This window comes from Sarcophilus harrisii, chromosome 1 (assembly GCF_902635505.1).
Source record: "Sarcophilus harrisii chromosome 1, mSarHar1.11, whole genome shotgun sequence".
Lineage (NCBI taxonomy): Eukaryota > Metazoa > Chordata > Mammalia > Dasyuromorphia > Dasyuridae > Sarcophilus > Sarcophilus harrisii.
Window position 1 is genome coordinate 252,909,223 of NC_045426.1, and position 22,310 is coordinate 252,931,532.

General features: G+C 49.5%; 2 protein-coding genes across 8 annotated transcripts; both read right to left on the minus strand.

The window, feature by feature from the left end:
- Window positions 1-2,499: 2,499 nt before the first annotated feature.
- Window positions 2,500-6,799, minus strand: HSD3B7 (hydroxy-delta-5-steroid dehydrogenase, 3 beta- and steroid delta-isomerase 7). Of its 4 annotated transcripts, none has more exons than XM_023497536.2 (7): window positions 6,616-6,799; window positions 6,000-6,367; window positions 5,557-5,712; window positions 5,127-5,235; window positions 4,377-4,476; window positions 3,899-4,061; window positions 2,500-3,602 (listed from the first exon to the last, which is right to left on the minus strand). In XM_023497536.2, the coding sequence occupies exons 2-7, from the start codon at window positions 6,157-6,159 to the stop codon at window positions 3,178-3,180; spliced, it is 1,113 nt and encodes a 370-aa protein (XP_023353304.1). In that variant the 5' UTR covers window positions 6,160-6,367; window positions 6,616-6,799; the 3' UTR covers window positions 2,500-3,177. The 4 variants fall into 4 exon arrangements, with proteins under 4 accessions (XP_023353304.1, XP_012398347.1, XP_012398345.1 ...); XM_012542893.3 differs by having other exon boundaries at window positions 6,000-6,165; window positions 6,667-6,798; XM_012542891.3 differs by having other exon boundaries at window positions 6,000-6,165; window positions 6,616-6,798.
- A 628-nt stretch (window positions 6,800-7,427) lies between these two features.
- SETD1A (SET domain containing 1A, histone lysine methyltransferase) lies at window positions 7,428-22,310 on the minus strand. Of its 4 annotated transcripts, none has more exons than XM_023497535.2 (19): window positions 21,770-22,310; window positions 20,246-20,398; window positions 19,951-20,049; window positions 17,908-18,178; window positions 17,528-17,649; window positions 17,033-17,259; window positions 15,787-16,654; window positions 14,889-15,662; window positions 14,109-14,285; window positions 13,875-13,962; window positions 13,335-13,492; window positions 12,935-13,022; window positions 12,350-12,682; window positions 10,839-11,879; window positions 10,261-10,433; window positions 10,061-10,171; window positions 9,573-9,692; window positions 8,878-9,015; window positions 7,428-8,676 (listed from the first exon to the last, which is right to left on the minus strand). In XM_023497535.2, the coding sequence occupies exons 2-19, from the start codon at window positions 20,381-20,383 to the stop codon at window positions 8,503-8,505; spliced, it is 5,100 nt and encodes a 1,699-aa protein (XP_023353303.1). In that variant the 5' UTR covers window positions 20,384-20,398; window positions 21,770-22,310; the 3' UTR covers window positions 7,428-8,502. The 4 variants fall into 4 exon arrangements, with proteins under 4 accessions (XP_023353303.1, XP_031795762.1, XP_031795783.1 ...); XM_031939902.1 differs by lacking the exon at window positions 21,770-22,310 and adding an exon at window positions 21,611-21,747; XM_031939923.1 differs by lacking the exon at window positions 21,770-22,310 and adding an exon at window positions 21,655-21,689.

Genomic DNA, 22,310 nt, shown 5'->3' on the forward strand with positions numbered 1-22,310 from the left:
CAGTTGACATAATCCCTCAGTCTCCCTCCTTCTCTGCCTGCCCCTTAACCATCATACATACATACATACACACATATATATATATATGTATATGTTCCTGCATACACCTGGCCCTCATGAGTCTGCCCTTGGGTGTGGTTAATCTAGCTGATCCCACAAAGAACAGGCACTCTAGATGAAGCTGACATGTAAGTGAACTTGCCACATCCCACAACCTGTCTCACACACATGTGCATCCCTTGCTCAGATCAGGTGTGTTCATGTATGTCAATAATGGCTGTGGTCCACGTGCCTGTTTCAGAATGAAGGCCCCACAAAAGTCACTTCTCCAGCTCTGTCAGCAGAGGCCTCTCTGTTTCCAGGAAAAGGCAAGCAGACTTCTCAGAACAGAAAGTATTTGCTATCTGAGTTCCTTTCCTCCCACTTCTGACTTTTTCTATTCCCTTTGGTTGAAGCCTTTGTGAAAACCTAATAACCCAAACCCTTTTCTAGCAGGGAGCCACTCATCCCTCACATCCTTCATCCTTCCAGACTCAGACTATCTCTCACAGCTCCTCTGCCTCAGCATCAGCCCCTGCTAAAGTCCTCAAACAGGAAGCCCAGACCAGCCTAGAATAAAGGCCAGTTAATGCAAAAACAGATAGACCACTCCCCCCCCCCAATTCCTCCTCCCCATATATACATACATTAAAAGTATGGAAAGGAATCTCGGTGTACTGGAAAGAATGCTGGAATGAGCATTCAGGAAACCTAGGTCCTAGTCTTTGCTCTGTCCCCTCAGTCGATGATTTTGGGGGATAATTCTTCCTTTCTCCCTCTGGGCTTCAGCATCCTCCCCTAAAAATGACAGTGATAGACTAGATGCTTTAAGGTCTTTTCGGATTCTGACATTGTGATTTTCACACACGTACATCTTGCCTGTTCTGTGTTCAGACAACTCCCGAGGGGTGCAAATTCTGCATCACCTCCCTGTGCTGTCTCCGTGGTAGATGTGCCCACAGGCCCATCCCGTGTCTGCCAGTTTGTCCCCATCTCCACTCCTTCCATTCCCATCTAAGAGTTTCTGGAAGAACCTCTGAGACCGCCATAAGCACTCCTGTCACCATTTGGGTCTTTCTGTGTTCTGGGGGGTCACGGCCGCCGATCCCACCGCCTTCCCCGGCCGCTCTTGCCTCCTCCCCCCGGGCTCTCTGTCCCCGGCTGGGGGGGGGGGGGGGGCGGGAGAGCCACACCCGGGGGTCATCAGAAGCATGTGTCCATCCGCTCTGCTGCTTGTACCTATGTGTTCGGGTGTCTGGTCCGGGTACAGATGTGTTTGCATGGAAGCGGAAAGGTGTGCACGGCTGTCCCGCGCTCAGGGTATGTGGGCTCAGCCCCGGCTCCCTGAGCCCGAGCCCTCCCGGGTCCTGTCCGCACGTCCCCACGGGCTCAGGCTGGCCCGGGGCGGGGGGCCGGGGGGCGGGGCGCCTCTCCCCCGCCCTCCGCGCGCCCACCTCTCACTAAGCACACTGTGTGTACATCCCATGTGCCCGTGGGTCTCTACACACGCTCCCGACGCGCTCCGGCGTCTACACTATGTGTCTATGCATTCCCCGCCCCTCCCCCTGCAGCCTCCCCTCGGCCTCCCCAGCCCTTCTCCAGCCTGACCCGCACCGGAGGACGTGATGGATGGACGGCCCCGGCCCCCCCTCCCCGCTGTGCAGCCGTGTGCGTTGGCGTGTGTTTCCGTGTCGCTGGCGTCCCGCGTGATGTAGCCGTGTTTGCCGACATGAGCCCTCGCCCCCTTCCTTCGTTTCGCCCGTTGCTTTCTAGAGTTCCTCTCATTCTCTGCCCTCCCCCTCCCCCTCCCCCTCCTCCCTTGCCCCCCGCAGAGCGAGGACAGGGTGCCGGGGACGCCGGGGGTTGGGACCAGGACGTCTGGATCCTCAGAAGGAGAGGGATGCGGCCCGGGGCAGGACCAAGGACGGAACCGGGCTGATTCTGGTCTCGCCCCTTTGTCTCTCTTCACTGGCCCCTCAAGGCTTCTCCCTGTCTCCCCCTCCCACCCCCGGACGTCCTCACCATTGGTGCCCAAGAAGCAAACAGAAAAAAAAAAAAAAAAAAAGGCAAAATTATGACCCCGACCCCACCCCACAGCCTTGCATGTCCCGTCCCGAGACCTTCCCACCCTGGGCCGGGCCGGGCCCCCACGGGAAAAATAGCAAACGTCCAGCCAGCGGGTCAGCCGTGTGCTGCTTCTCCTTCCCCTCCCCATCGCTGGGGATGGGGGTCGCGACCGGGCGGAGGGGAACGGGGGAGGGGGGGGCAGGGTGGGAGGCGACAGCGCCCCACGCAAGCGCCCCACGGGGTCCGGGCCAGGGGAGCTGCTGCTAGGGTGGGCATGGGGTGGGGACCGGGAGGCGGGGGAGGGGGGAGAGGGGAAGGGGTCAATACAGCGGGCGCTTTCCCTTTTCACACGGGAGGTACAGGTGCCAGTGTCAATAACAGCGTGGTGCTTGCTGGGGCAGGATAAATTCATTTATTTAGAAACGAGAAACAAAGGCCCAATACATTTAATATTGAAGTGACTGCGGAGGTCTGATACTATGGTAAAGATGGCAAGCGGGTGGGTTCCCCCTTATGGTGGGTTCCAACAAGATAGCAAAAGCACCACAGAGTGTGCCTGTCCCTGCTTCTCAGCTGGCCCGGAGTTTGTGGCTAGGGTTGGGAGGCCAGGTCTATATCCCTGGGCGCTCTTAGGAATCCAGGAGCTGCTGTCACCGGGCCCAGGGTGGCAGTGGGTAGGAAAGGGCCTGGAGAGGCCCTGGATGCCATCTAGAATTCTGATCCGTCTCTCTCCAAAGCCGTCTTTTCAAGCACAGTGGAGAGGGATGGGGATCCTCTGGACGCGGGTCAGAAAATGGCATTTAGCCTCAGGTCTACCTTTTCCCAGCTCTAGCTCTGTTCCTAGTAGCAACATGCTTGGAATTTCCCTCTGTAAGGTTAAGAGAAAGGAATCTAAAAGTATGAGACTTGTCACACTTCTTAGGGTTTGATCTTTATGTGAAAAGTCCCCTAGATAGGATCATTTATGGGAAACCAGGGTAACCTTCACTCAGGACTCAGTCACTAGGTGAGGAGAGCCCCTGGTTGGGGTGGAATTTAAAGCCTAGGATCTCCTGTATCCAGGGTCTTGTCTCAATGACGGGGGCCAGAGCACCCCTTCTTGGTCTTCACCCAGGAAACAGTTCGGTCTCTACTTTCCTCCCAGCCATAGAGGGGCTGATAGCCAAAATGCCTCTGGGCCTTGTCTGTGCACACAGTGAAAGTGGTGTTGGCTGTGGCTAGGGTATAGGGGTTCAAGAGAGCTGTATAGACCACCAAAGGTCGGAGTAACCATTGCAAGAAAGCATTGAGGGTAGCCAGGAAGAATAGCAGGCAGTAGGGCAGAAGGGGCCGAGTCCCCAGGATGCGAATGCCACAGCGGCCCAGGATTTCCATGTTGAAGTCCTCGTAGCTCTTATAAGGGGAGTCATCATAGCAGAAGTAGACTTGCCCGCCCATTGTGGAGGGTCTGGAGCCCAGCTCTCTAGCTGCCAGTGTATGCATCCAAGCAACATTGCCTGAGACAGAGAGATCAGGTGCTGCTTGAACACCGGCTAGTCCTGAGAGCAGCCCCCTGTTTCCTTCGCTGACCACACGGTCCCTTTCCCATCCACGGACCTCACCGGCACAGGGAGCCAGCCCTTTTCCGACTCTGGTTAGAGGCTGTCTCCCTCTACGCTTTCCCACACACATAATGCAGCTTCCCCAGGCCCAGTTCTTGCTGTCCCGCAAGCCGGCTTTTGTCCGCATGACCCTTATTCCATCCACACGTTGTTCAGCATCCCCTCCTCCAACCAGGCCACTTGGACCTTACCTGCATAAACTCGGCCGTGTTCCACAGCGGGAGGGATGGATCTGAGGAGCCACCCTCCAGTATTCTGGGCCTTCTCATAAAAGCTGAGCATCAGCTCGTGGCCCTCACCGAAGATCCCCGTGGGACGCAGAGCGCATGTTACCAAGGGAAGTCCACCCCGCACCTGGACAGGAAAGGTAGTTGTTGAGACCCAAGATTCCTGTCCTTCCCCTCCCCCCATCCAGTTCAGCTAACTGCCTGCATTTGTATGTGTCGTGGGGACAAATAGGCGAAGACCCCTCAACTGTAAGTGCTTCTTGTTTCCTTACTGGGCGAGCAGTACATACAAGAGACCTCACATTGGTGTGCTTGGAAGACACCGCCGGAGATCAGAAGCTCTAAATTGCGTGATTGGCTCTGCTAACTGAACGGCGGTTTCCCCGGCGGGCAGACTCCCGTGCTGTAGGCTTCCCAGACCCAAGCAGCTGAGCCCCCTTACCTTTCTCCCATTGGCCTCAAGGACTAGCCTCTCTGCCAGAGCCTTGCTTCGGGGATAGGGCTCTGTGTGTATCACCTCATAGGGAGTGTCTTCATTGCCCCTGCAAGTGGGAGATACTCTTCATGGCATACTCTCCGTGCCTCAGGGAATCCCTCACATCCCCTGGGAGAGGTCTAATACTTCAGTAATACAAACATTATTTTGTTTTCCTCACAACCACCTTGCAAAATAGATGCAGATATTGTGATATTAATTTTTTTTAGACGAAGAAGCTCACAATAGTGAATAGAAAGCTGATCTTGGAGTCAGAAAGATCTGGATTCAAGTCTTAACATATATTTTGTGATCTTGGGCCAAAGGCAATACCTTTGGCAACACTCAAAAGATTAAGACCAATTTTGCCCATGTGTACCTTCATGCCGGGAATGCCCTACGTTAATGACCTGAGGAAATGGGCTCAGAGAAGTTGCCACTTCTGTGGTAGAGTCACACCTAGACCCTAGTTCTCATGGCAGAGTCACACCTAGAACTCACTTCTCATGGCTGTCAGTTCTCCTGAATTCAGATTTTTTTCAGGATTCTTTCCACTGCACCATTCTCACATAATTCTGCTTTAAAGTTTGCTAAGAACTTCCCGTCACCCCCAGCAATGCTGAAAGAAGATTTCATTTTCATTTTACAGCACAGGGCCCCTTCAGGAATTGGGAGGACTGGGGGGTTTGGGAAAAAATAGAGAAAGATGGGGAATACCGGTAGAAGGGCTGTCTCTTCTTGTTGGGTCCCAGTGCTTCCATGCTGCTAGTGTACACCAGGAACCGAGTTCCAGTCTGCACACAGGCTTCAATCACATTCTGAGTCCCTGGGAGAAGGGAGGAGGTAGACTTGTTATCCTTTCTCCCCAGCTTCTCTCCTATCCTAAGGACGGACACACACACACACACACACACACACACACACACACACCACACACACATACACACACACACACACACACTCCACACACATACACACACACACACATACACACCCCTACCTACCTACCACCAGCCAAAGTTTTCTTGGCCCAGAATTCCAGGGGAAAACCAATGGGTGGGAGGGAAAGGGAGAAAAGGACATGGTCAAGTTAGTTGCACAAATTAGGGAGGGAGCTACACAGATGGACTAAGTTTAAAGGTCTCACCCTGAACATTAACTCTGTGGATGACCTCAGGGTCATTCTGTCCCCACACATCCACCAGCCCAGCCATGTGAATGACTACGTCTGTTCCAGCTACAGCCGCTACCACATCCTCTGCACGAGTCACATCCCCCTGTATCGGAGTCACCTGCACAGACCCTGACACAGGACAGAGTTAGCCCCACAGAGGATATTCTTCCCAATCCCTCTCCTCCCCACCCCCACTGGAGTAACACCCTCCAAATCGTAACTTTCCATCCATGAGTCACTGTTCCCCTATCCAGATGCAATCCAGTTATAAACATACTTCCCCCAGGAGGACCGGCGGGAAAAGCTGGGTTGCCTCCCTTTGTAATGGGGAGCAGTGAAATGTTTTGTGTAGGAACAGGACCTGGGGGTTGCATGTGAGTTCCTGATGGGTCCAGAGGTATCTCCTCTTCCCTCACCTGGGTTTAATGCCTCCAGCCAGGGCCCCAGGTGAAGGTCAAACACCCGAAGCTCTTTGAGCCGCGGCTCCATCTCCAGCAGGGTCCTAATCATATGTTCCCCCAAGAAGCCGCAGCCCCCTGTCACCAGGTACACCAGATTCCGGCCTCCGTCTGTCATGTCTAACTGCAGTCGGAAAGACAGACTGGGCTGCCGCGGCGGTCAGCCTCCTCCGCCCTTTCCTCAAGGGTCTATTTTCTTTGCTGGTTCCATATGGCTTATTCTTGGTGGCAGAGTCCAACCACACTCAGCTAATCTAATTCCCACAAAGGTAGAGGCGGACATGCAGATTAAGGCCAAAGAGCTGTACTCAGCCTGGTTTTACTGTCTGAAAAAGTCCAGGAGCCAATAACTAATCAAGGAATGGGAACCGGGAGGGAGGGGGAGGGAAAGGAGTATCCTGGTAAACTCAGCCCGAATAGACGCTTGGTTCCCAACTTTTAACTAAGGAGATTAAGAGGGGAAAGGGGATGGCGGGTTGTCAGAACTGTGTAAGAGAATGTGGAGGGGGTTGCGTGAAAGTAAACAAGGGAGATAGGGTGGAGGACGCAGGGACTAAGGATGAGAACCTCCTACCTGGAAGAGGTCAGCTCCGCAGTAGTCTGCTACAGCTTTTAAGACACTTACCCAAACCCTTTAGCACAAAATCTCGGTTACCCCCTTCTTTATAAAATTCAGCTCCCCCTTCTTTCCTTTTCCGTCGTCCTCCCCCTATCCCAGTTGTTATCCTAAGCACGGCCCCCTCTCAAAACCAGCCAACCTACGGTCCCGAGTGACTCCCACATGACTCCGCCTTCTCCTCTGGCAGAGGAAGCACCTCCTGCTGACCCACACCGGCTACTGCATGCGCCAGCCAGTTGGATCCAGGTGTGGGGCTTATGGTGGTGCCCATCCCACTGTCTCTCAAGTCCCCGACTCTCAAGGCTGGGGCCGTCCCGACTCATGGAAAACAAAAGATGTTCCGAAGGGGAAAAAGGCTCGAAGGCCTCAACTGTTGATCCATCACCACTATTCCCTTCCAATTTCGCTTCACTGTTGCTCATCCCCAGGGTGGACGGGAAGCAAGGATGGGGAAGAAGTCCGAATACACCTCAGAGGAACCCATTCATATAATTTCTCGTCTCAGTAGCGATATGCCATTGGCCAGTACCTGGCCGAGAATCTTTGCAGTTAAACAGCTTATAACAGAATGGGAACATTTCAGCATCAAGACGAGAATGGAAAGATGGGTCAATTCCTATGATCTTTAAGGTCCATTCCAGTTCTAAATTTATGATCCTAAGTTACCCATGCTCAAACACCTCAAAAGTCTGTAATTCCCTATCCATTCTCCCATAAAGATAAAAGTGACACTGATACATGTCCACCATCACAAAGACAAAGACAACTTTTGTACAATAAAGTTTAATCACAATTATAAAAATGTGGCGTCGGGTCCGAGGCATCCGCGCTATTAACATATGTACAAAATCAGGCCAACGGGAGTGGGGAGGATAGAGCTGGGGTCAAACCCTGGGGGCCTGTGCCATGTCTTCTCCCAGCCCCTGGCCAGCTATGCAGCCATTTATGGGGTGGGAATTTGAACGTGGCCTTTTGAAGAACAGGGCAGAGGCAGCTTGGGGGGAACAGGAGACACCCTCCCACGTCCCAACCCCCCCTTTCCCCAGGCCTGGCCTCAATGCCTCTGAAGACCAAGTGAAGGCCCAGGTTTTAAGTAACCCCTTGTGGCCCTTTAGGCCCAGTATGGTTAGACGACAGGCCAGGGAAATCATGGACCCCTATCTTCCCTGGTTTGGGGGAGGAGGGAATTTTCAATACCAGGAAAGGGAGAGATTCCCAGCTGGGGTCCAGGAAAGAGCTCTCCTGAGGGAGGAAAGGGGGAAATATGGCCAGCTGCTCCAGAGACCCCAAAATGGAGAAGAAAAGAGGTGTAGGGGGAATAGCCCCCAATAAAACAAAGTGGGGGGTTGGGAAAGTCCTCCCCCCTCAAAGAACAGCATCTGTACAGGCCGGCACCCCAGGTTTCCACAGGAAACAGCCGCTAGCAGCTACAAAACATTTACAGTTTCTTCTCCGAAAAGAAAAAAAAAGTTGGGGGCAGAACCTGCCTCATGTTTTTGGCATTCCCCACAACCCAGAATCTGGGAGACCCATACTCCCCACAAGGGGGAGGGGAATACTCCAATTTTTTTCTCCTGTATCTAGGTTCCTAAAAGGTGGGTTCGATTTTCTCTGCTTCTCCTGCAGAGACCTCATGCCCCCTACCCTTCTCCCACCTTATCTTGGGAACCACAGGAACCAGAAGCTAAGGATCTAAGTCTGAACATATGTCAAAGGGCAATTCAGGCCCTAGCTGACTCTAACCTGTGGTGGGAATAAATTAGGGATGTGTGTGTGTGTGTGTGTGTGTGTGTGTGTGTGTGGAGGAGGTGGTAGGGTAAAGCCAGCCCCTCCATAAAACCCTCAGTTGAGGGAACCCCGGCAACTTTCAGTGCCACACAAACATGGGATCTTGTTATCTTCCAAGGGAAATTTGTAGTCATAGGTGATCTCTTCATCCACCCCAATTGGCTGCTTGGAGTAGATTACAATCTTCTTCTGGGCCTCAATGGTGATCACCTTGGCATAGCAGTTGGGCTATGGTTGGAAAAGGGAGTTATTAGCTTCAACTTTGGCACCTTAGCTACTGCACCCTCCTCTCTCCCCAAAACCCAGTGTCCTGAGTCAAGTACCCCTTTCCTCTGCCCTCTTTTTGCTCTTCTATCTCCTTTAAAAGTGCCTTCCCAAACCCGAACAATTAATCCAAAACCAGTCCCTGCCCCTGGGCCCAGCTCTCACCGTGCAACAGTGATTGATAAATCGTGCCAGATTTCCACATTTCGTGGCATCAATGATGGTATCATGGTCCACTCGAAACAGATAGCTGCTGCCAATGCCCTCTTGTACATACCGTTTCTCCCTCATGTCAGCTACCACCTGACAAGCCAAGAAGGGTCAGAAAAAGTTTTCCAGACAAAACCAAAATCTTCTTCCCCATCTAAGTCTTTGAAGCTTTCAGTATAAATGACAGAAGATGTCATGTTTGTTATTCAAAGACCTTTCACCAAACACCTTTGGATATTAGGCTTTCCACTGTTTATAACCTGTGACTGTCTACCTCTGTGTTCAATATATACAATTCTCTCCACCTCAGTCTCTCCATGTCAAATTGTCTTTTTTCATGTCTAAAAATTTCAATTCCTCTGTGAAGCCTTCCTGAATTGATCTGACTCGGTTCCTTTCATTCACTTCTATGGACATGGTTATTCCAGTGTTTTTTTCCAACTATTCTCCGATTGTATACTTACCCTTAGTCTCCAGAAAGGACAGTTTATGGAGGATGTGGCCTATGTGTAGATATGTCTACATCACAGCATCTCTCTTAGGTTATAATTAGCTTCACAACAATGACCATATCTCCCCTGAGAATACTACATGCAATTTAATGTCTAATCATTTTTACGATGGAAGTAAAGACAAGGTAACTTGATCACCTGACGTATGTTCTGTCCCACGTACTCTATAACCATCTCATCAGCTGCAATAGGCTCCATAGCAAAAAGACCCCACTCATGGATCCGACTCCTGCCAAATCGGAGTTTTTTCTTCCGGAACTACAGGGGTGGGGGAGAAGATGGGAGGAAGAAAGGATGCCGTGAAGTCCTATCTCTTTTCCCACTGTCCAATCCAAGCTCTTACTTTCCCACTATGGCTATGATTCATAAACACAATGGGTATATGGTGCTGGGGGCCTGACACCCCTTCCAAGATAAAAGGTCACATTCCCTTCCTTTCTGTTCCAACACCCCCCAATTCCTTGCTCCCCATAACAGTTTACATTTAAATTAAAGCTCCTTCCCGACCTTGAAACTTCACCCATTTGCTTAAGGCTTCTCTCCTGTTATGGCTATGCTTTATGCCCAATAGCAAGGGCCCTAAGCATCCCAAAATCTCAGGGCTCTTCAGCCAAAGTTATTCTCACCTTGAGTTGATTCAATTTCAGCAAGTCACTGTCCACAATGGCTGATGTACCAATGGCACTCAGCAGCCTACGCTGCTCTGACCGTCTTTCTGACAGCACTCGATTTGTTCCCTGGGAAGGAAAAGGACCTCATCAGTACAGAAGTGAAAGAAAGAGAACAAAAAGTGGTCATCTGCAGAAAACAATCCTAGCATCATTACCTGTGTGTCAGAGCCCTCTAGTTGACGTGCTGAGACAGGACAGACATCCAAGTACTTATCCTTTTCTTTCTTACTGATGGGATAATAACCCTCACTCCGAGCTGAACCTGTCTGATGCTCCCGGGGTCCATCCAGAGGCTTTCGCTTACGTTTGGGAGCAGTCAAGTTGGTGAGTGAGATGAGGTTAAGGAAGAAAACAGGTTCTTCAGTGCCCCACTCCCAAGCCCCCTCAGGGACTCAAATCATTCTCAGCTCTTTCCAGTCAGAAAGGATGTGAGAGTGGTTATTGGGATAGGGGAAGCCAGGTTGTGGGGAAAGAGACAGGCGTATGGCCAATTCCAATAACCCACCAACATTTGTCACCATACAGATCTCCCAAAAACCATGGAAACGTATTCGGCAAAGAAAAATGAAATGAAATGAAAAATAGCAGATAAAAAGAAGAGTACTTGACAATGGAGTCATAGAAGCATAACTACTAAAAGAACCACTCAAAAGGGAGAAAAGGTTAGACTTGAAGCTTCTGGTACAGTAGTTCCCCAATCTGCTAGCTCCTGACCCACAACAGTCTAGGATATTAGTGTGATGTACCCAGTGGGTATCATTAAGCCAATCAGCACCACTGTCCTGCTGTAGCAATCTCTCATAAGTGAGTCGTAAATAACCCATGTCCTCAGCATCAAGTCCAGAATTCCAGATGTCATAAAGGATGGTCATCTGCTCAAACTCACTTCGGGGCTCATAGCTAGGTGGGGGTGGAGGGGCAGGTGGCAAGGGTTGTTGACGGCGCCTGGCATGGGATCGAAGGCTCCTTCGCCTCAAGGCGCCTTCTCCATCACTGGTGCTGCTACTACTCTCTGATGACTCTGACTCCTCTTCCTCCTCTTCTTCATCCTCTTCCTCCTCTACCTCAGCAACCACCACCTCAGGAGCTTCTAAGACCTCATCGGCAGGTGAGCTGAAGACAGTGGCAGGGGAAGGAAGTGGCTCCAAGGGTCTGGACACTGGGGCAGGGGGAGCAGGCCGGACAGCCAGAGCATAGTTGTGCTCCAGAAGAACATGAATGATCGAGGGAACAGCTGGCCCCCCACGCTCAGCTTCATCTGAGGTTTCTGTGGCCTCAGAATCATCCCCTACAGGCAGAGTGACTAGCCCTCGCCGAGCTGGAGCTGGAGTCAGGGCCAGGTCTGCCAACACTGCGAGGTCTACTTCAGTCCCAGATTCTTCTTCTTCTGGCAGACGAGCCCGACCTCCACTCCGGTTCCGCCCCACCCGGGATCCATCCTCTGGCCAGCTCTTGACCAGAGAAGCATGGTCCAGAGGCAAATTTCGAATGGTCCGATCACCACCCCGGGAGATTTTCCGTGGAAGGGGACCAGGAGGCTTAACTGGAGGTGCAACAGGTGGGGGAACTTCAGGGGTGGGGGTAGTTGGCATTTCCTCTGATGCAGAGAAAGAGACTGTTTTCCGGCGCTTCTTCGGTGGTGGGAGAAGAGGGATAGGAGAAGATGGACACTCCTCAGGATGAGGAACTAGAGGTAGGGGAGGAGAGGCTTGGGAGACAGGTGGTGGCTCTGGAGGATGATGAGGTGTCTCAGGTAATGGCTCCTCAGGAGGACCTGGTGAAAGAGATACAATATACAATAAAAAGAGTATCACAAACCCAGCTTTCAATCTGATGTATTCTTGTAATAAGTTAGGATTTCTCCTCATGCTATGTTAGATACACAATTATCTTAATTTATTAACCACTAGTTAATGAGGTATGCTATCACAGGAACAAAAGCCACAGAAGACCTTAGCTGAGGTGATCTAATTTTTTAAAATGCCATTTTACGGATGAGAAAACAATCTCAGAGAGGGGAAATCATATTTTCAAAGTCACAAAGTTAATACATGGAGAACAAGGATTTGAAGCTAGATTTATTGACTAAATCTAAGTGATCTTTCTGCTACCTCATAATGATTTCTCCACTATTTCTTCTCCATTCCTATTCACTCAACAGCCCTCTTTTCAAACAGAGGGCATGTACATACATGCATAATCTCATAGCCTACGTTTTTGAACTCTCCCCATAAATCTACCTACCTGGAGGCCTCACTGGGGCCTTCTCCAGCTCAGGGATAGGTATGATAGGTTCAACTGAAGGTTTCTCTTGTTCTGGCTCCTCCACAGGGACAGGGAGGTCTGATGGTATGTCCCGAGGGGGTGACAAGGCTGAAGAAACTACTGATGGCTCCTCTTCTTCCTCCTCTTCTTCTTCAGATGCAGAGGAGGAAGATGAGGAAGAGGAGGAGGAAGAAGGGCTTGAGGAAGAACTGCTAGAGGAGCTGCTGCTCTCAGAGTCTGAAGTGCTGTCATTTTCACCTTCTGATTCAGCATACAGAGAGTATTTGGAGAAGGCACTCTCCTCATCCTCACCTGGAAGTTCAAATAAGAAAAGGTCAAGAAAAAGCAGTCAACATAGCAGAGCAGAGCCCATCTAGGGCTCATTATGCTTAAATGGGCAAAGATAGGGACAAGAATTTCAAGGGGTGCTAAGGAGAATCATAGGAACAAAATGCAACACTGAAATATACATAGGACTTTGCAGAGAGGTCAGGTAACCAAATCTACAGGAAATGTTCTCCTTCCCTCCCCTGTAAGGTTTCCAAAATGACAGCTTCAAATCACCTCCAGATGCCTCTGCTTCCTTCTTACTGGTCTCCATGGTTTCACTATGTTCTTCTTCCTCTTCTTCTTCCTCCTCATCTTCTTCCTCCTTAAGAAAAGGGTTATAAAAATAAGTAACTGATTCTCTAGACTTATGAAGTGGGACTCATGCTCCTAACTAGAACAAGATGTTACACAAAGTCAATGAGAAGACTTCCTAGGTCACAATATACTTGAATCCAGAGAGGAAATGTATATCCCAACATGATTCCCACAACCCAGATTGAAAAACCAAAATGTGTCTGGTTCTTTGAAAGGGAGAGTTGAAGTAATAGGGAAAGAAGACCCAACCAGGCAGCCAAATCATCAACAAGCAGAGGTGCTAAGCTCCTCATCACCATTAGCAAAAAAGACATCTCACCTTCTCAGAAGAAGACTCCTGTGAGGCCTCTTCCCCTTCACTGTCTAGAGCAAAAGGTTTTCTGTGCTTGCCCTGGGCTTTACTCCTCTCCTCTTCCCGCTTTGGGCCCTTCATTCCTGGTCGACTTGACTCTCCAGCTTCCTTTTCTCGATCAGGTTCTAGACACCAAGGTCATTATGGTAATGTACTACCAAGAATAATTCTTAGTATTTGTCTAATCCTTTAAAAATTTTTCACACTCTTTCATCTTTTATGTCAAAGAAGTAGGTATTGGGAGAATTATGCCTCACTGCAGACAGGAAAATGGATACACAGTGAAAGTGACTTGTTCAAAGTCACAGCAAATTAGTATAGAACCGAAACTAGCTCCACTTAGCTTCCAATCCAGGGAAATACCTCCAAAAACTCATTCTTCCAATTCTAAAATCTCTCCTCTTCTGCACATCTTGGCCCCAAGTTTTTAATTCATGCTCTATCATTTCCCTCTCCTTTCAGAAACTGGAATTCTGTTTTGTCCTCAAGACTGGGACTCATACTCACCATCTTCATCCTCTTCGGCTGGAGTAGAAGGCCGAGGCCGCTTCTCTTCTCCACCTTCTGAAATTTCAGATGGCTCTTTCCGCTTTACCTGAAGTAGGGAGAAAATAAAGAAACACATGCTTGTAAGATATCAAATTCATTTCCCTACTACTTCCAAAGCTAAGGAAGAAATCCTCATCATCCCACATGTTTTCCTGGTCAGATTCTTATGATTTCTGAATTCGTTTTCAGCACCTTGAACGAAGGCAGTCGAAGCGCTCCTCGAAGCCCAGAGCCAAATCCAAAGCCCTCAAGGCCTGCAGCACCCCCACTCTTGGCCCAGTCCACAAGGGACAGTAACCCTGGTTCTTTTAGTTTTGTCTTCTCCTTGTCTTCCTCCTTTGCCTGTTGCTTGGCTGCATTCTGGAAAGGCTGTGAAGAAGGGATAGGCAAGTAGGAACACTGAATAATCCTGCATCTTACCAAACTGATTCCTTTAATCCAAAAAATCACTCCCAAATCATCCATATCTAGCTAATTCCAATGTTTCCTTCTATCTTCATCTTTCTCTTTTAACCCTATTTATTTCTTAAATGCAAGGATATAACTATGGAATGCCAGCTATAAAAGGAACTTGTATAGTTCAACCCCCAGCCAAAGAACCCATCTCCAGTCTGACTACTCTGAAAGTGATTACCTAGACAATGCTTCTAAGGATGGATGGCTTATCATTATCAACTCATTTTATTTTTGGAAAGTTTCAGGATTTTAGTAAATCTTTAGAGTAAACTGAAACCTGCCTCCTAATAATGGCCAGTCACACAATGATCCTCATTCAGAAACTAGAGGACAACCTTGGAGAAAGTAGAAGAGTCAATTATGTCTCCTTCTCCTGCCCATTGCTTGGGGAAGCCTTCTCTTCTCCAAACCAAATACCTTGAGTTCCGTTCCTTCAACCATTCCTCATAAAACTATCTTAGCTTTTGCTTTCATCCCAGTCCTGAGTGCCCAGATCCTCACAGCCTTCACTCTCACCTTAGCCTTTTCCTCTTTACTTTCCCACCACTGGTCAAAAGCTCCAAAAGCTACATTCTCCACCATCTTGCGATTAAGATCCCGTTGCATGATGTTCTTCATCTCTTGCACCAGAGTAGCCAGCACCCGGCCCACAGTGCCAGCAGGAGGTGGTGCCTTCCCCTCTACTGATTCTAGCTCTTCCCCAGAAGGCAGGTGTTCCTCCTCCCTTAAGGCAGAGGAGGAAGGCAGGGGCTCTGCCTGCAAGGGCAGATGATAAGTCTCACGGGCATAAGCTCCTCGGCTCTCCTGTCCAGGAGCATACAGAGTATAGGGTAGTGCATAGGCTGCTTCTTGATGTGGAGGGAAAGGAAGAAAATGCTCCCCAAAACCTCCACTAGGGGGTGCTGCTGATGTAGCAGTTACCCCCGTACCCTGCCTCAGCTGGTGCAACCGAGTCAACATTTGGGTCTGCATCTGGAAGGACATAGGCATTCCTCCCCACTGAGCCCCAAGTCGGTCCATCAGCTCAAGGGAATTGACGAAGTCATAGATGTGGGGGGGAGGGGGAGGCGGTGGAGGATACTCAGGGGGTGGGGGTGCCTCTGGCCGGGGTGGAAGAAGGTAGGCAGGCTGATGGGGATAACCCAAGGGAAGGGGAGCCAGAAAGGGTGGAGGTGGAGGTGGGGGTGGTGGGGGAGGTGGAGGTTGTGGGGGTGAGGGAGCTGTTGGGGGTGATCCTCCACCATCATCATCTGAGATTTCCATGTCCTCGCCAGAAGAATGAAGAGAGGCCTAGAAGAATGTGGAAAGAGATGAATTAGAAGAATTCTGCTCTCTGCTTCACAATTCATTGGTTTTATTCTTAAAAAACTGAGAAGTCAAGATCCTCTCTCAGAACTCAGATTTTTCTTCTCACCTGATCCTGTCCATTGGCTTTGGGAGATTCTCCAGTTGTCCCAGGTTCAATGCTTCCCATAGGAGCCACATCCTCAAAATTTGCTGGGGCTGGGGGAGGTGTGCAAGGCCCATGAGTTGGTCCCAGGAGGACTTCACTTCCAGCTTCTCTGGCCCCAGGGCCCAAACTACTGTTGTCCTCTTCTTCTTCCGTGTCTGAGGCCAGGAAGGAAAACTTGGATCGCTGTTCCTTCAGCAGCATTTCAATCCGGGAATCTAGGCTACTGTGCTGGGCAAAGGGCACACTCTCATTGGTGATTTCTGGGGCAGGTGAACAAGATCGGATAGGGGATGCTGGGCGAGGTGAACTCCTGGCTTCCTCTTGTTCAGGGCTGGCCCCCCTACCCCCTCCACCGCCAGGTTCTGGCGGCTCTGGAGGTGCAGCCTCTGGGGCAGGTCGATAGTCCTGGTCAGCAGGGCGACTGGGCTCTGGGGGCAGGTAGGAGGTGTAGGAGGGTGGGAATCGCTCAGGGAAAGGGGTTCCTGGGGGCTCCTCCCGGGGTGCACGTCGGGGTGGGTAGGAGGCATGGCGCTGGTATCGGTTACTGCTCTCATAATATGCAGGATAGTGTGAATCAGAACTACGGTAGTGAGAAGAGGAGGAAGAAGAGGATGAAGAGGAAGAGGAGGAGGAGGAAGATGACGATGACGATGATGACGATGACGATGACGATGAAGAAGAAGAGGCAACAGCGGTAGTTGAAGAAGAGAAGTGTCGACGGGAATAGGAATCCTGATAGCTGTTCTCTGACCGCCGAGGTTTATAGGAAGAAGAGGTGGTAGAAGAAGAGGAATCTGGATGGTAACTGGAATAGCCAGGAGTTCCTTGCCTAAAGGAAAACATAAAAGATCAAAAGAGGTTAAGAATAAAAAAAAATCTCTTCCTAAGTTTATATGGCATCAAACTCAAGTATTCTTGTTTCTAGGCTTTTGGAACCCTCTTAAAGATACAGATCCCAGAGAAGCCAAGATTGCCATATTCCTTAAACAGATTGTAAATTCCCTGACTACAAGGATCACATATTCCACATAGCATCTGGCACAAGGCTTCATGTATATAGTAAATACTCAATAACTTTTTCTTAAATACTTCAACTTTTTTTGAAGAATAATAGAAGCAAACTCCTCGGACTCAATATTTTGCCTTCCAAGTGTTAGTTCTCAGACTTCAACAGCTGAAGGAACTCGGGTATTTTCCTTTTCCATACCTGCTGGAATAGGCAGAGTCCTGGGAATATGGAGTACTGCCCCGGGAGGTATAAGGCGTCCCTTGAGAGGATTGTGGTGTGAACTGGCCATAAGAGGATGGGGTGTCTTGCCGGCTACTGGAGTAAGTGGTGTCCTGAGAGCAGGGTGTGCCATTACCAGGTGTGACTGGCACAGAAGTGCTTGATGGGTAGGCTGAATCAGATGAAGGCCGGCGCCGAGATTCCGTCTTGGAGAGAAAGGGAGAAAATTAAGTTAGCAGTATATTCACTGCACCCTCATTGAATCAAGTACTTTATCCCCACTTAAAAAAAAAAAAAAAAAAAAGACAAAGCACTTTTTCCAAGACTCTTCCTACTCACATGCACTTTTATTCCTCATGTGAAAGTCCTAACTCACCAGTCCTTCCCTCTTTAAATTCCCAAACTACCCTGAATCCAGGTATCTTGCCTTCTAGAATTCAGATGGCCCAAACCCAGATAGCATCAGTTTCTCACCGTCTCAGTGGATATCCCAGATCCTTGGAACTTTTCATTAAGGACTTTGCCCTCTGTGGGTACTGTTTGGGGGGTATAGGATCCATTGACAATTAACTCATAGTATTTCATCCGTTGTTGTCCTGAAAGACAGGAATCCAAAAAGTCAGTACAAGTGAAGACTACTAGTCCACTCTCCATTTGACAGTCCAGCTTCTTTCTTTGGCTTTAAATTCCCCATTTCTACCCTCCTTTGGTCTTAGCACATGGAGGTTGATTTCTCTCATCCATCTCTAACTTTAGGATCTCAATTCTTCTACCTTTCCCAATTATCTAGATTCCCCCCCCCCATCCCCTGCCTGCCAAGATCAGGATTTTAAGAGACAGGGAAGGGACATCACCTTTGATGTCAAGCTGTGCATGGATGATATTGCCCATGACCGGGGTGTGATGAAGATGTTTTACAGTCTCTTTGGCACCCCGAGTGCTGGCAAAAAGCACTCGGGCTAGGCCTAGATGCTTTCGGGTTCGGGGGTGCAACAGGATCTCCACCTCCTCCACCTCTCCATACTTGCGGCACATGTCCTTCAGGAACGTCTCCCGAACGTTGTCATTCAGCCGGGCAAAGGTCACTTCCTTCAGTGGGACCTGCCCAATGTAGAATTCGTCAAGCTGTGGAGGGGAAAGCAGGAGATGGGTCAGGATCCAAAGTCACTCTGGCATGGAAGATCTGATTATGAACAAGTGGCAGAGCCATAAGGCACTGAGCCTTGGACCAATCAATAGATTCACATGTGTTATAGAGAAGAGAGAACTCTACCGAACAATAAGAGAGATGCCCACAGAGATGACTTGAACAAGATGGTCCCATGATACAAAAATGTGACAGGCATCAGAAAAATAAATCTCAGAAAAAAGCTATAAAAGAAAGACCAAATGGACACCAAGGATAAATTGTTTACAAGTCCAAAGACTTGAACTCCAAGATGGGAAAAGTCAAGGCTGGGGAGTCCTGTGAAAAGATGCAGAATATAGAGTTGGAAGTAACTTCATAGGTCATCTTGTCCAAAACAAATCTGTGTGAAAATTCCCTCTACAATATCCTTAATAAATACACATCTACTCAGAAGAGCAGTAAAATGGAATTTACTTCCTCTATTTACTTTTGGACAATTCCAGTGACTAGAATGATTATTTGAGCTAGAACATTGGGTTTGGAATCAGGAAGAGCTGAGTAAACTCTGGCTTCAGACACTTAGTAGCTATAACCCAGCACAAGTCACTTAATTTCCTATTTGTTTCTTTTTCCTCGACCAAAAATAGGGATAGTAACAGTACCTACCTCCCAGGGCTATTCTGAGGATCATATGGTCCTCATAGGCTTGATGCATAGTAGGTGCTTAATAAATCCAGCCCCCTCTTTCTCTTATTTAGATAAAATGTTTCTCTCCTAACTTTTATTAACTCTTCATAGTTACATTCTGAGGCCACGAAAACCCAGGACGAATCCTTTTTTCCACATGTGAATGTAAATAAGGTACTCTGCAAACCTTGAAACACTTAAAACATTTTAGTTGTTATTCCATGTAACAGCTCTTCAAATACTTAGATACACTATGATCATATTTGTTTCTATTCCCTACCCCCCATCCTCCTTTCTTCAGATTAAACATCTATGGTTCCTTCAAACTTTTATGTAATGGTCTAAAATTCTTTTACAATCCTGATATTTCACATGTAAAAAAAAAAGTTCTAGATAACGCAATGTCTTTCTAGAAATGTGGCATCCAGAACTAATTATGTTACTCCAAATATATGACTAAAATAGAATATAGAGAGAACATAGCCCCTCTCATTTGGGAATATGCAACCCAACTCAAATTAGCTCCTCATTTTGTGAGATCTGCAACTATGACAAGCATGCTAAGGAAGATTACAAGACTATAAGAGAGAGCAACTTTTAAGACTCCAGAGTCTTCAATACTATCTCTATTAACCAACTATGAGGTCAGAAATGCCATCCAGGGATAGAGTTGCAACCATTTAGGATACCACTACCTTTCATACCACACAAAACTCAGACTTAAAAATCATATAAAGTAGACTTCTTTTCTGCTCTCATAGTTGACTTAATTCCCTTCAGAATGTCAATCATCCCTTCTCCAAAGGCCAAGGCCTTTTAGTTAGGACCCATGTCCTAATGAAAAAACAAGATCCAATCATAAGCACTAAAGAAAGCCAAACTACATTTACCCAAGAAATGAAATTATGAGTTACTAGACCAAGACACTTCACTCAATTATCCACAGACTCTATGTACAGAGCTCCTACTCTTGCTCAAAGACAAATCTCTTCTTTGGTTTTGTCTACATGGATTTACATATTTCTTTATATCTATCATTCTACATAAAAACTATCAGATCAAAAAAGTAACATAGCCTTACCTTAAACTTAGGGACTGGGAGGGAAAGGTCCCTGTTTTTGGACCAGGTGAGTCGTTGACGGGGGTCTTGAAGCTTGCTAACAATCTTATATCCTGCATCCTGGGATGAAAGATAAGAGAAAGCAATCTAATCACTTTGGGAAAAATAATTTAAGAATTTAGGCTCAAAATTGGCTGAAATGTAGAAATGCCAATTTTCTAAAACAAAAGTAGGGTTCAAAGAACAGAAATTTTAGGAGATAGAAAATTACCTACCCAAGAACCTTGGGGAGAACAGTTTAAGCAAAATAACTTACATTAACACTGAAGTGAATCCCGTCATAGCGATAAACCTTCTGTGGGAGCCGGTGCAATGCAGGGTCCACGATGAGTTTGTAGTTTCGCCACTGGAAGTTGGGGGGCTTTTGCCCATCTCCCCCTCCTTCCTGGTCCATCCTGGTTCATTTACACTATAAACAATTAAAGGACGGGGGGTAAGGCTCTGTACTTCCAAAGCCTTCCTCCACACCTATCTATACCAAGAGCCCTCCCAAAATCCTAACTCATCCCCCATAGGCAATCACCCTCTTTTGGGGTGTCACTTTATGCACTAAAAATACATACACCTCTTCGCCCCAAGCACTCCCCTGTAAATATATATATATATATATATGTATAGCATCCCCCCCAACACATCTCTCTTCCAGTACCTATTTCCTACAGCTTCCTTTTCTCCATTAGTCTTCTGTCACCTACATGCTTCCACCCTTGCTGCCATACACACTGCATAAAACCCCTGTCCTCGCAGCCTGCCTTCCCCAGTGCCTCCCTCCTTTAAGTTCCTTTCTCCCACATCTAGTTCTTCTCCTTTATTCATGCCCTTTACACCCCTGGCCCCTCTGCGTTATACATTTTGTACACATGCAACTTTCCCCCCTCACAGCCCTGTCAGTCCCCCCAAAACTCCTTCCCAAATACCTCTCCACAGCTTCCACCTCCCCCAAACATACTCCCATCTTATAACTATTCCCTACAAGCTTCTATCGCCAAAAGGGCCCCCCCCACGTCCTTCCTGCACTCTCCCACACATACCCCGCCAGCCCCTTCCCCAGCTCCTCAACACGCCCCCCACGCCTCCTAAAGTGTCTCCCTATACACGCCCCTCATCCCCGCCCCCAGTCCCCTTCCCCATCACCAGGTGCCCTGAGTCATCTCCATGCTCAGACTCCTCTAGGGCCCCCAAGCTAGGAGACCCTCTCCTCAGCCCCTCACGCCCCCTGCCCGGCCCCTCCCCCCTCGGCCCAGAGGCGCGCCCCCCCTAAGCCCCGCCCCCTCCGCCTGTCTCCTCACCGGCGGCCGGCCAGGTCCCAGGCACCGCTCTCCGAACCCCTCCTTCCCGCCCCCCAGCTGCCTGGGGCCCAGAGACCCTGCGGCTCCAAGCCAGGAAGGTGAAACCTTCCCCCGGGGCCGTGGCGGGGCTCCGGAAACACCGCGAGACCCTCCGGCCCCGGCCCAGCCAGGCGGGCCCCGGCAGGGTCTGGGGAAGGCAGTAAAACTGGGGAGAGAGGCGCGCGCCCACTTCCCTCTCCTCGCGCACCCCCGCGAGCCGCCCCCTCCCCACCCGCGCGCGCCGTCCCTTCCCCGCCGAGCGCGCGCGCGCGCGCGCCGCGCTCTACACTCACCCGCTCGGGGCGAGCGAGTCGCTCCCTCCCCTTCCCTTCCCCACCTCGCTCCACCTCAGCGGCGGCGCGAGACCCGGGCCCCGCAGCGGCAGCGGCGGCGGCGGCGCCCCCACCACCACCTCCCTCCTCCCCGGCGCGCGCACCAAACACCACCGCCACCTGCGCGATGCCCGGCGGGCTCTGCGTTCACCGGAGCACATTCGACACTGACTCCTCCAGAAGTCTTGCGGGCGGAAGAGAAGCTCCCCCTCTTTCTTTCCTCTGGACGGTACAGGAAGGAGCAGTGGGGGGAGCCGGCAGGCCTGTCGCATCCCTTGGAGAACAGACCTCACCCCTATTACCCCCTTGCCCAGTTCTGGACATGTGACGAATCTGCAACTACTAAAGCGGAGCCGAGTCCCTGAGGAAAAGGGGGCGGAGTGCAGGGGCGGAGGCCGGACCAAAGCTGGGTAAGAAAGGTTAGCGTGTTGAACAGCCGTAGATTCGCCAAAGTCGAATCGGCAGTATTGGAACTTGCGTTTCTTCCTACGTCCGACTCGCTCTGAAGAGTAAAAATTTTGGATTCGCAGATTCACCTTAAACCCCGTAATCTCTCTTCGCACAGCCTACCAGGTCCATACTGTAAAAATAATGTCGGTGTTAAGTGTACGGACACTCGTATTCCTTTCAGCAATCTAATTTGGTTTCTCATCTTTGGTTG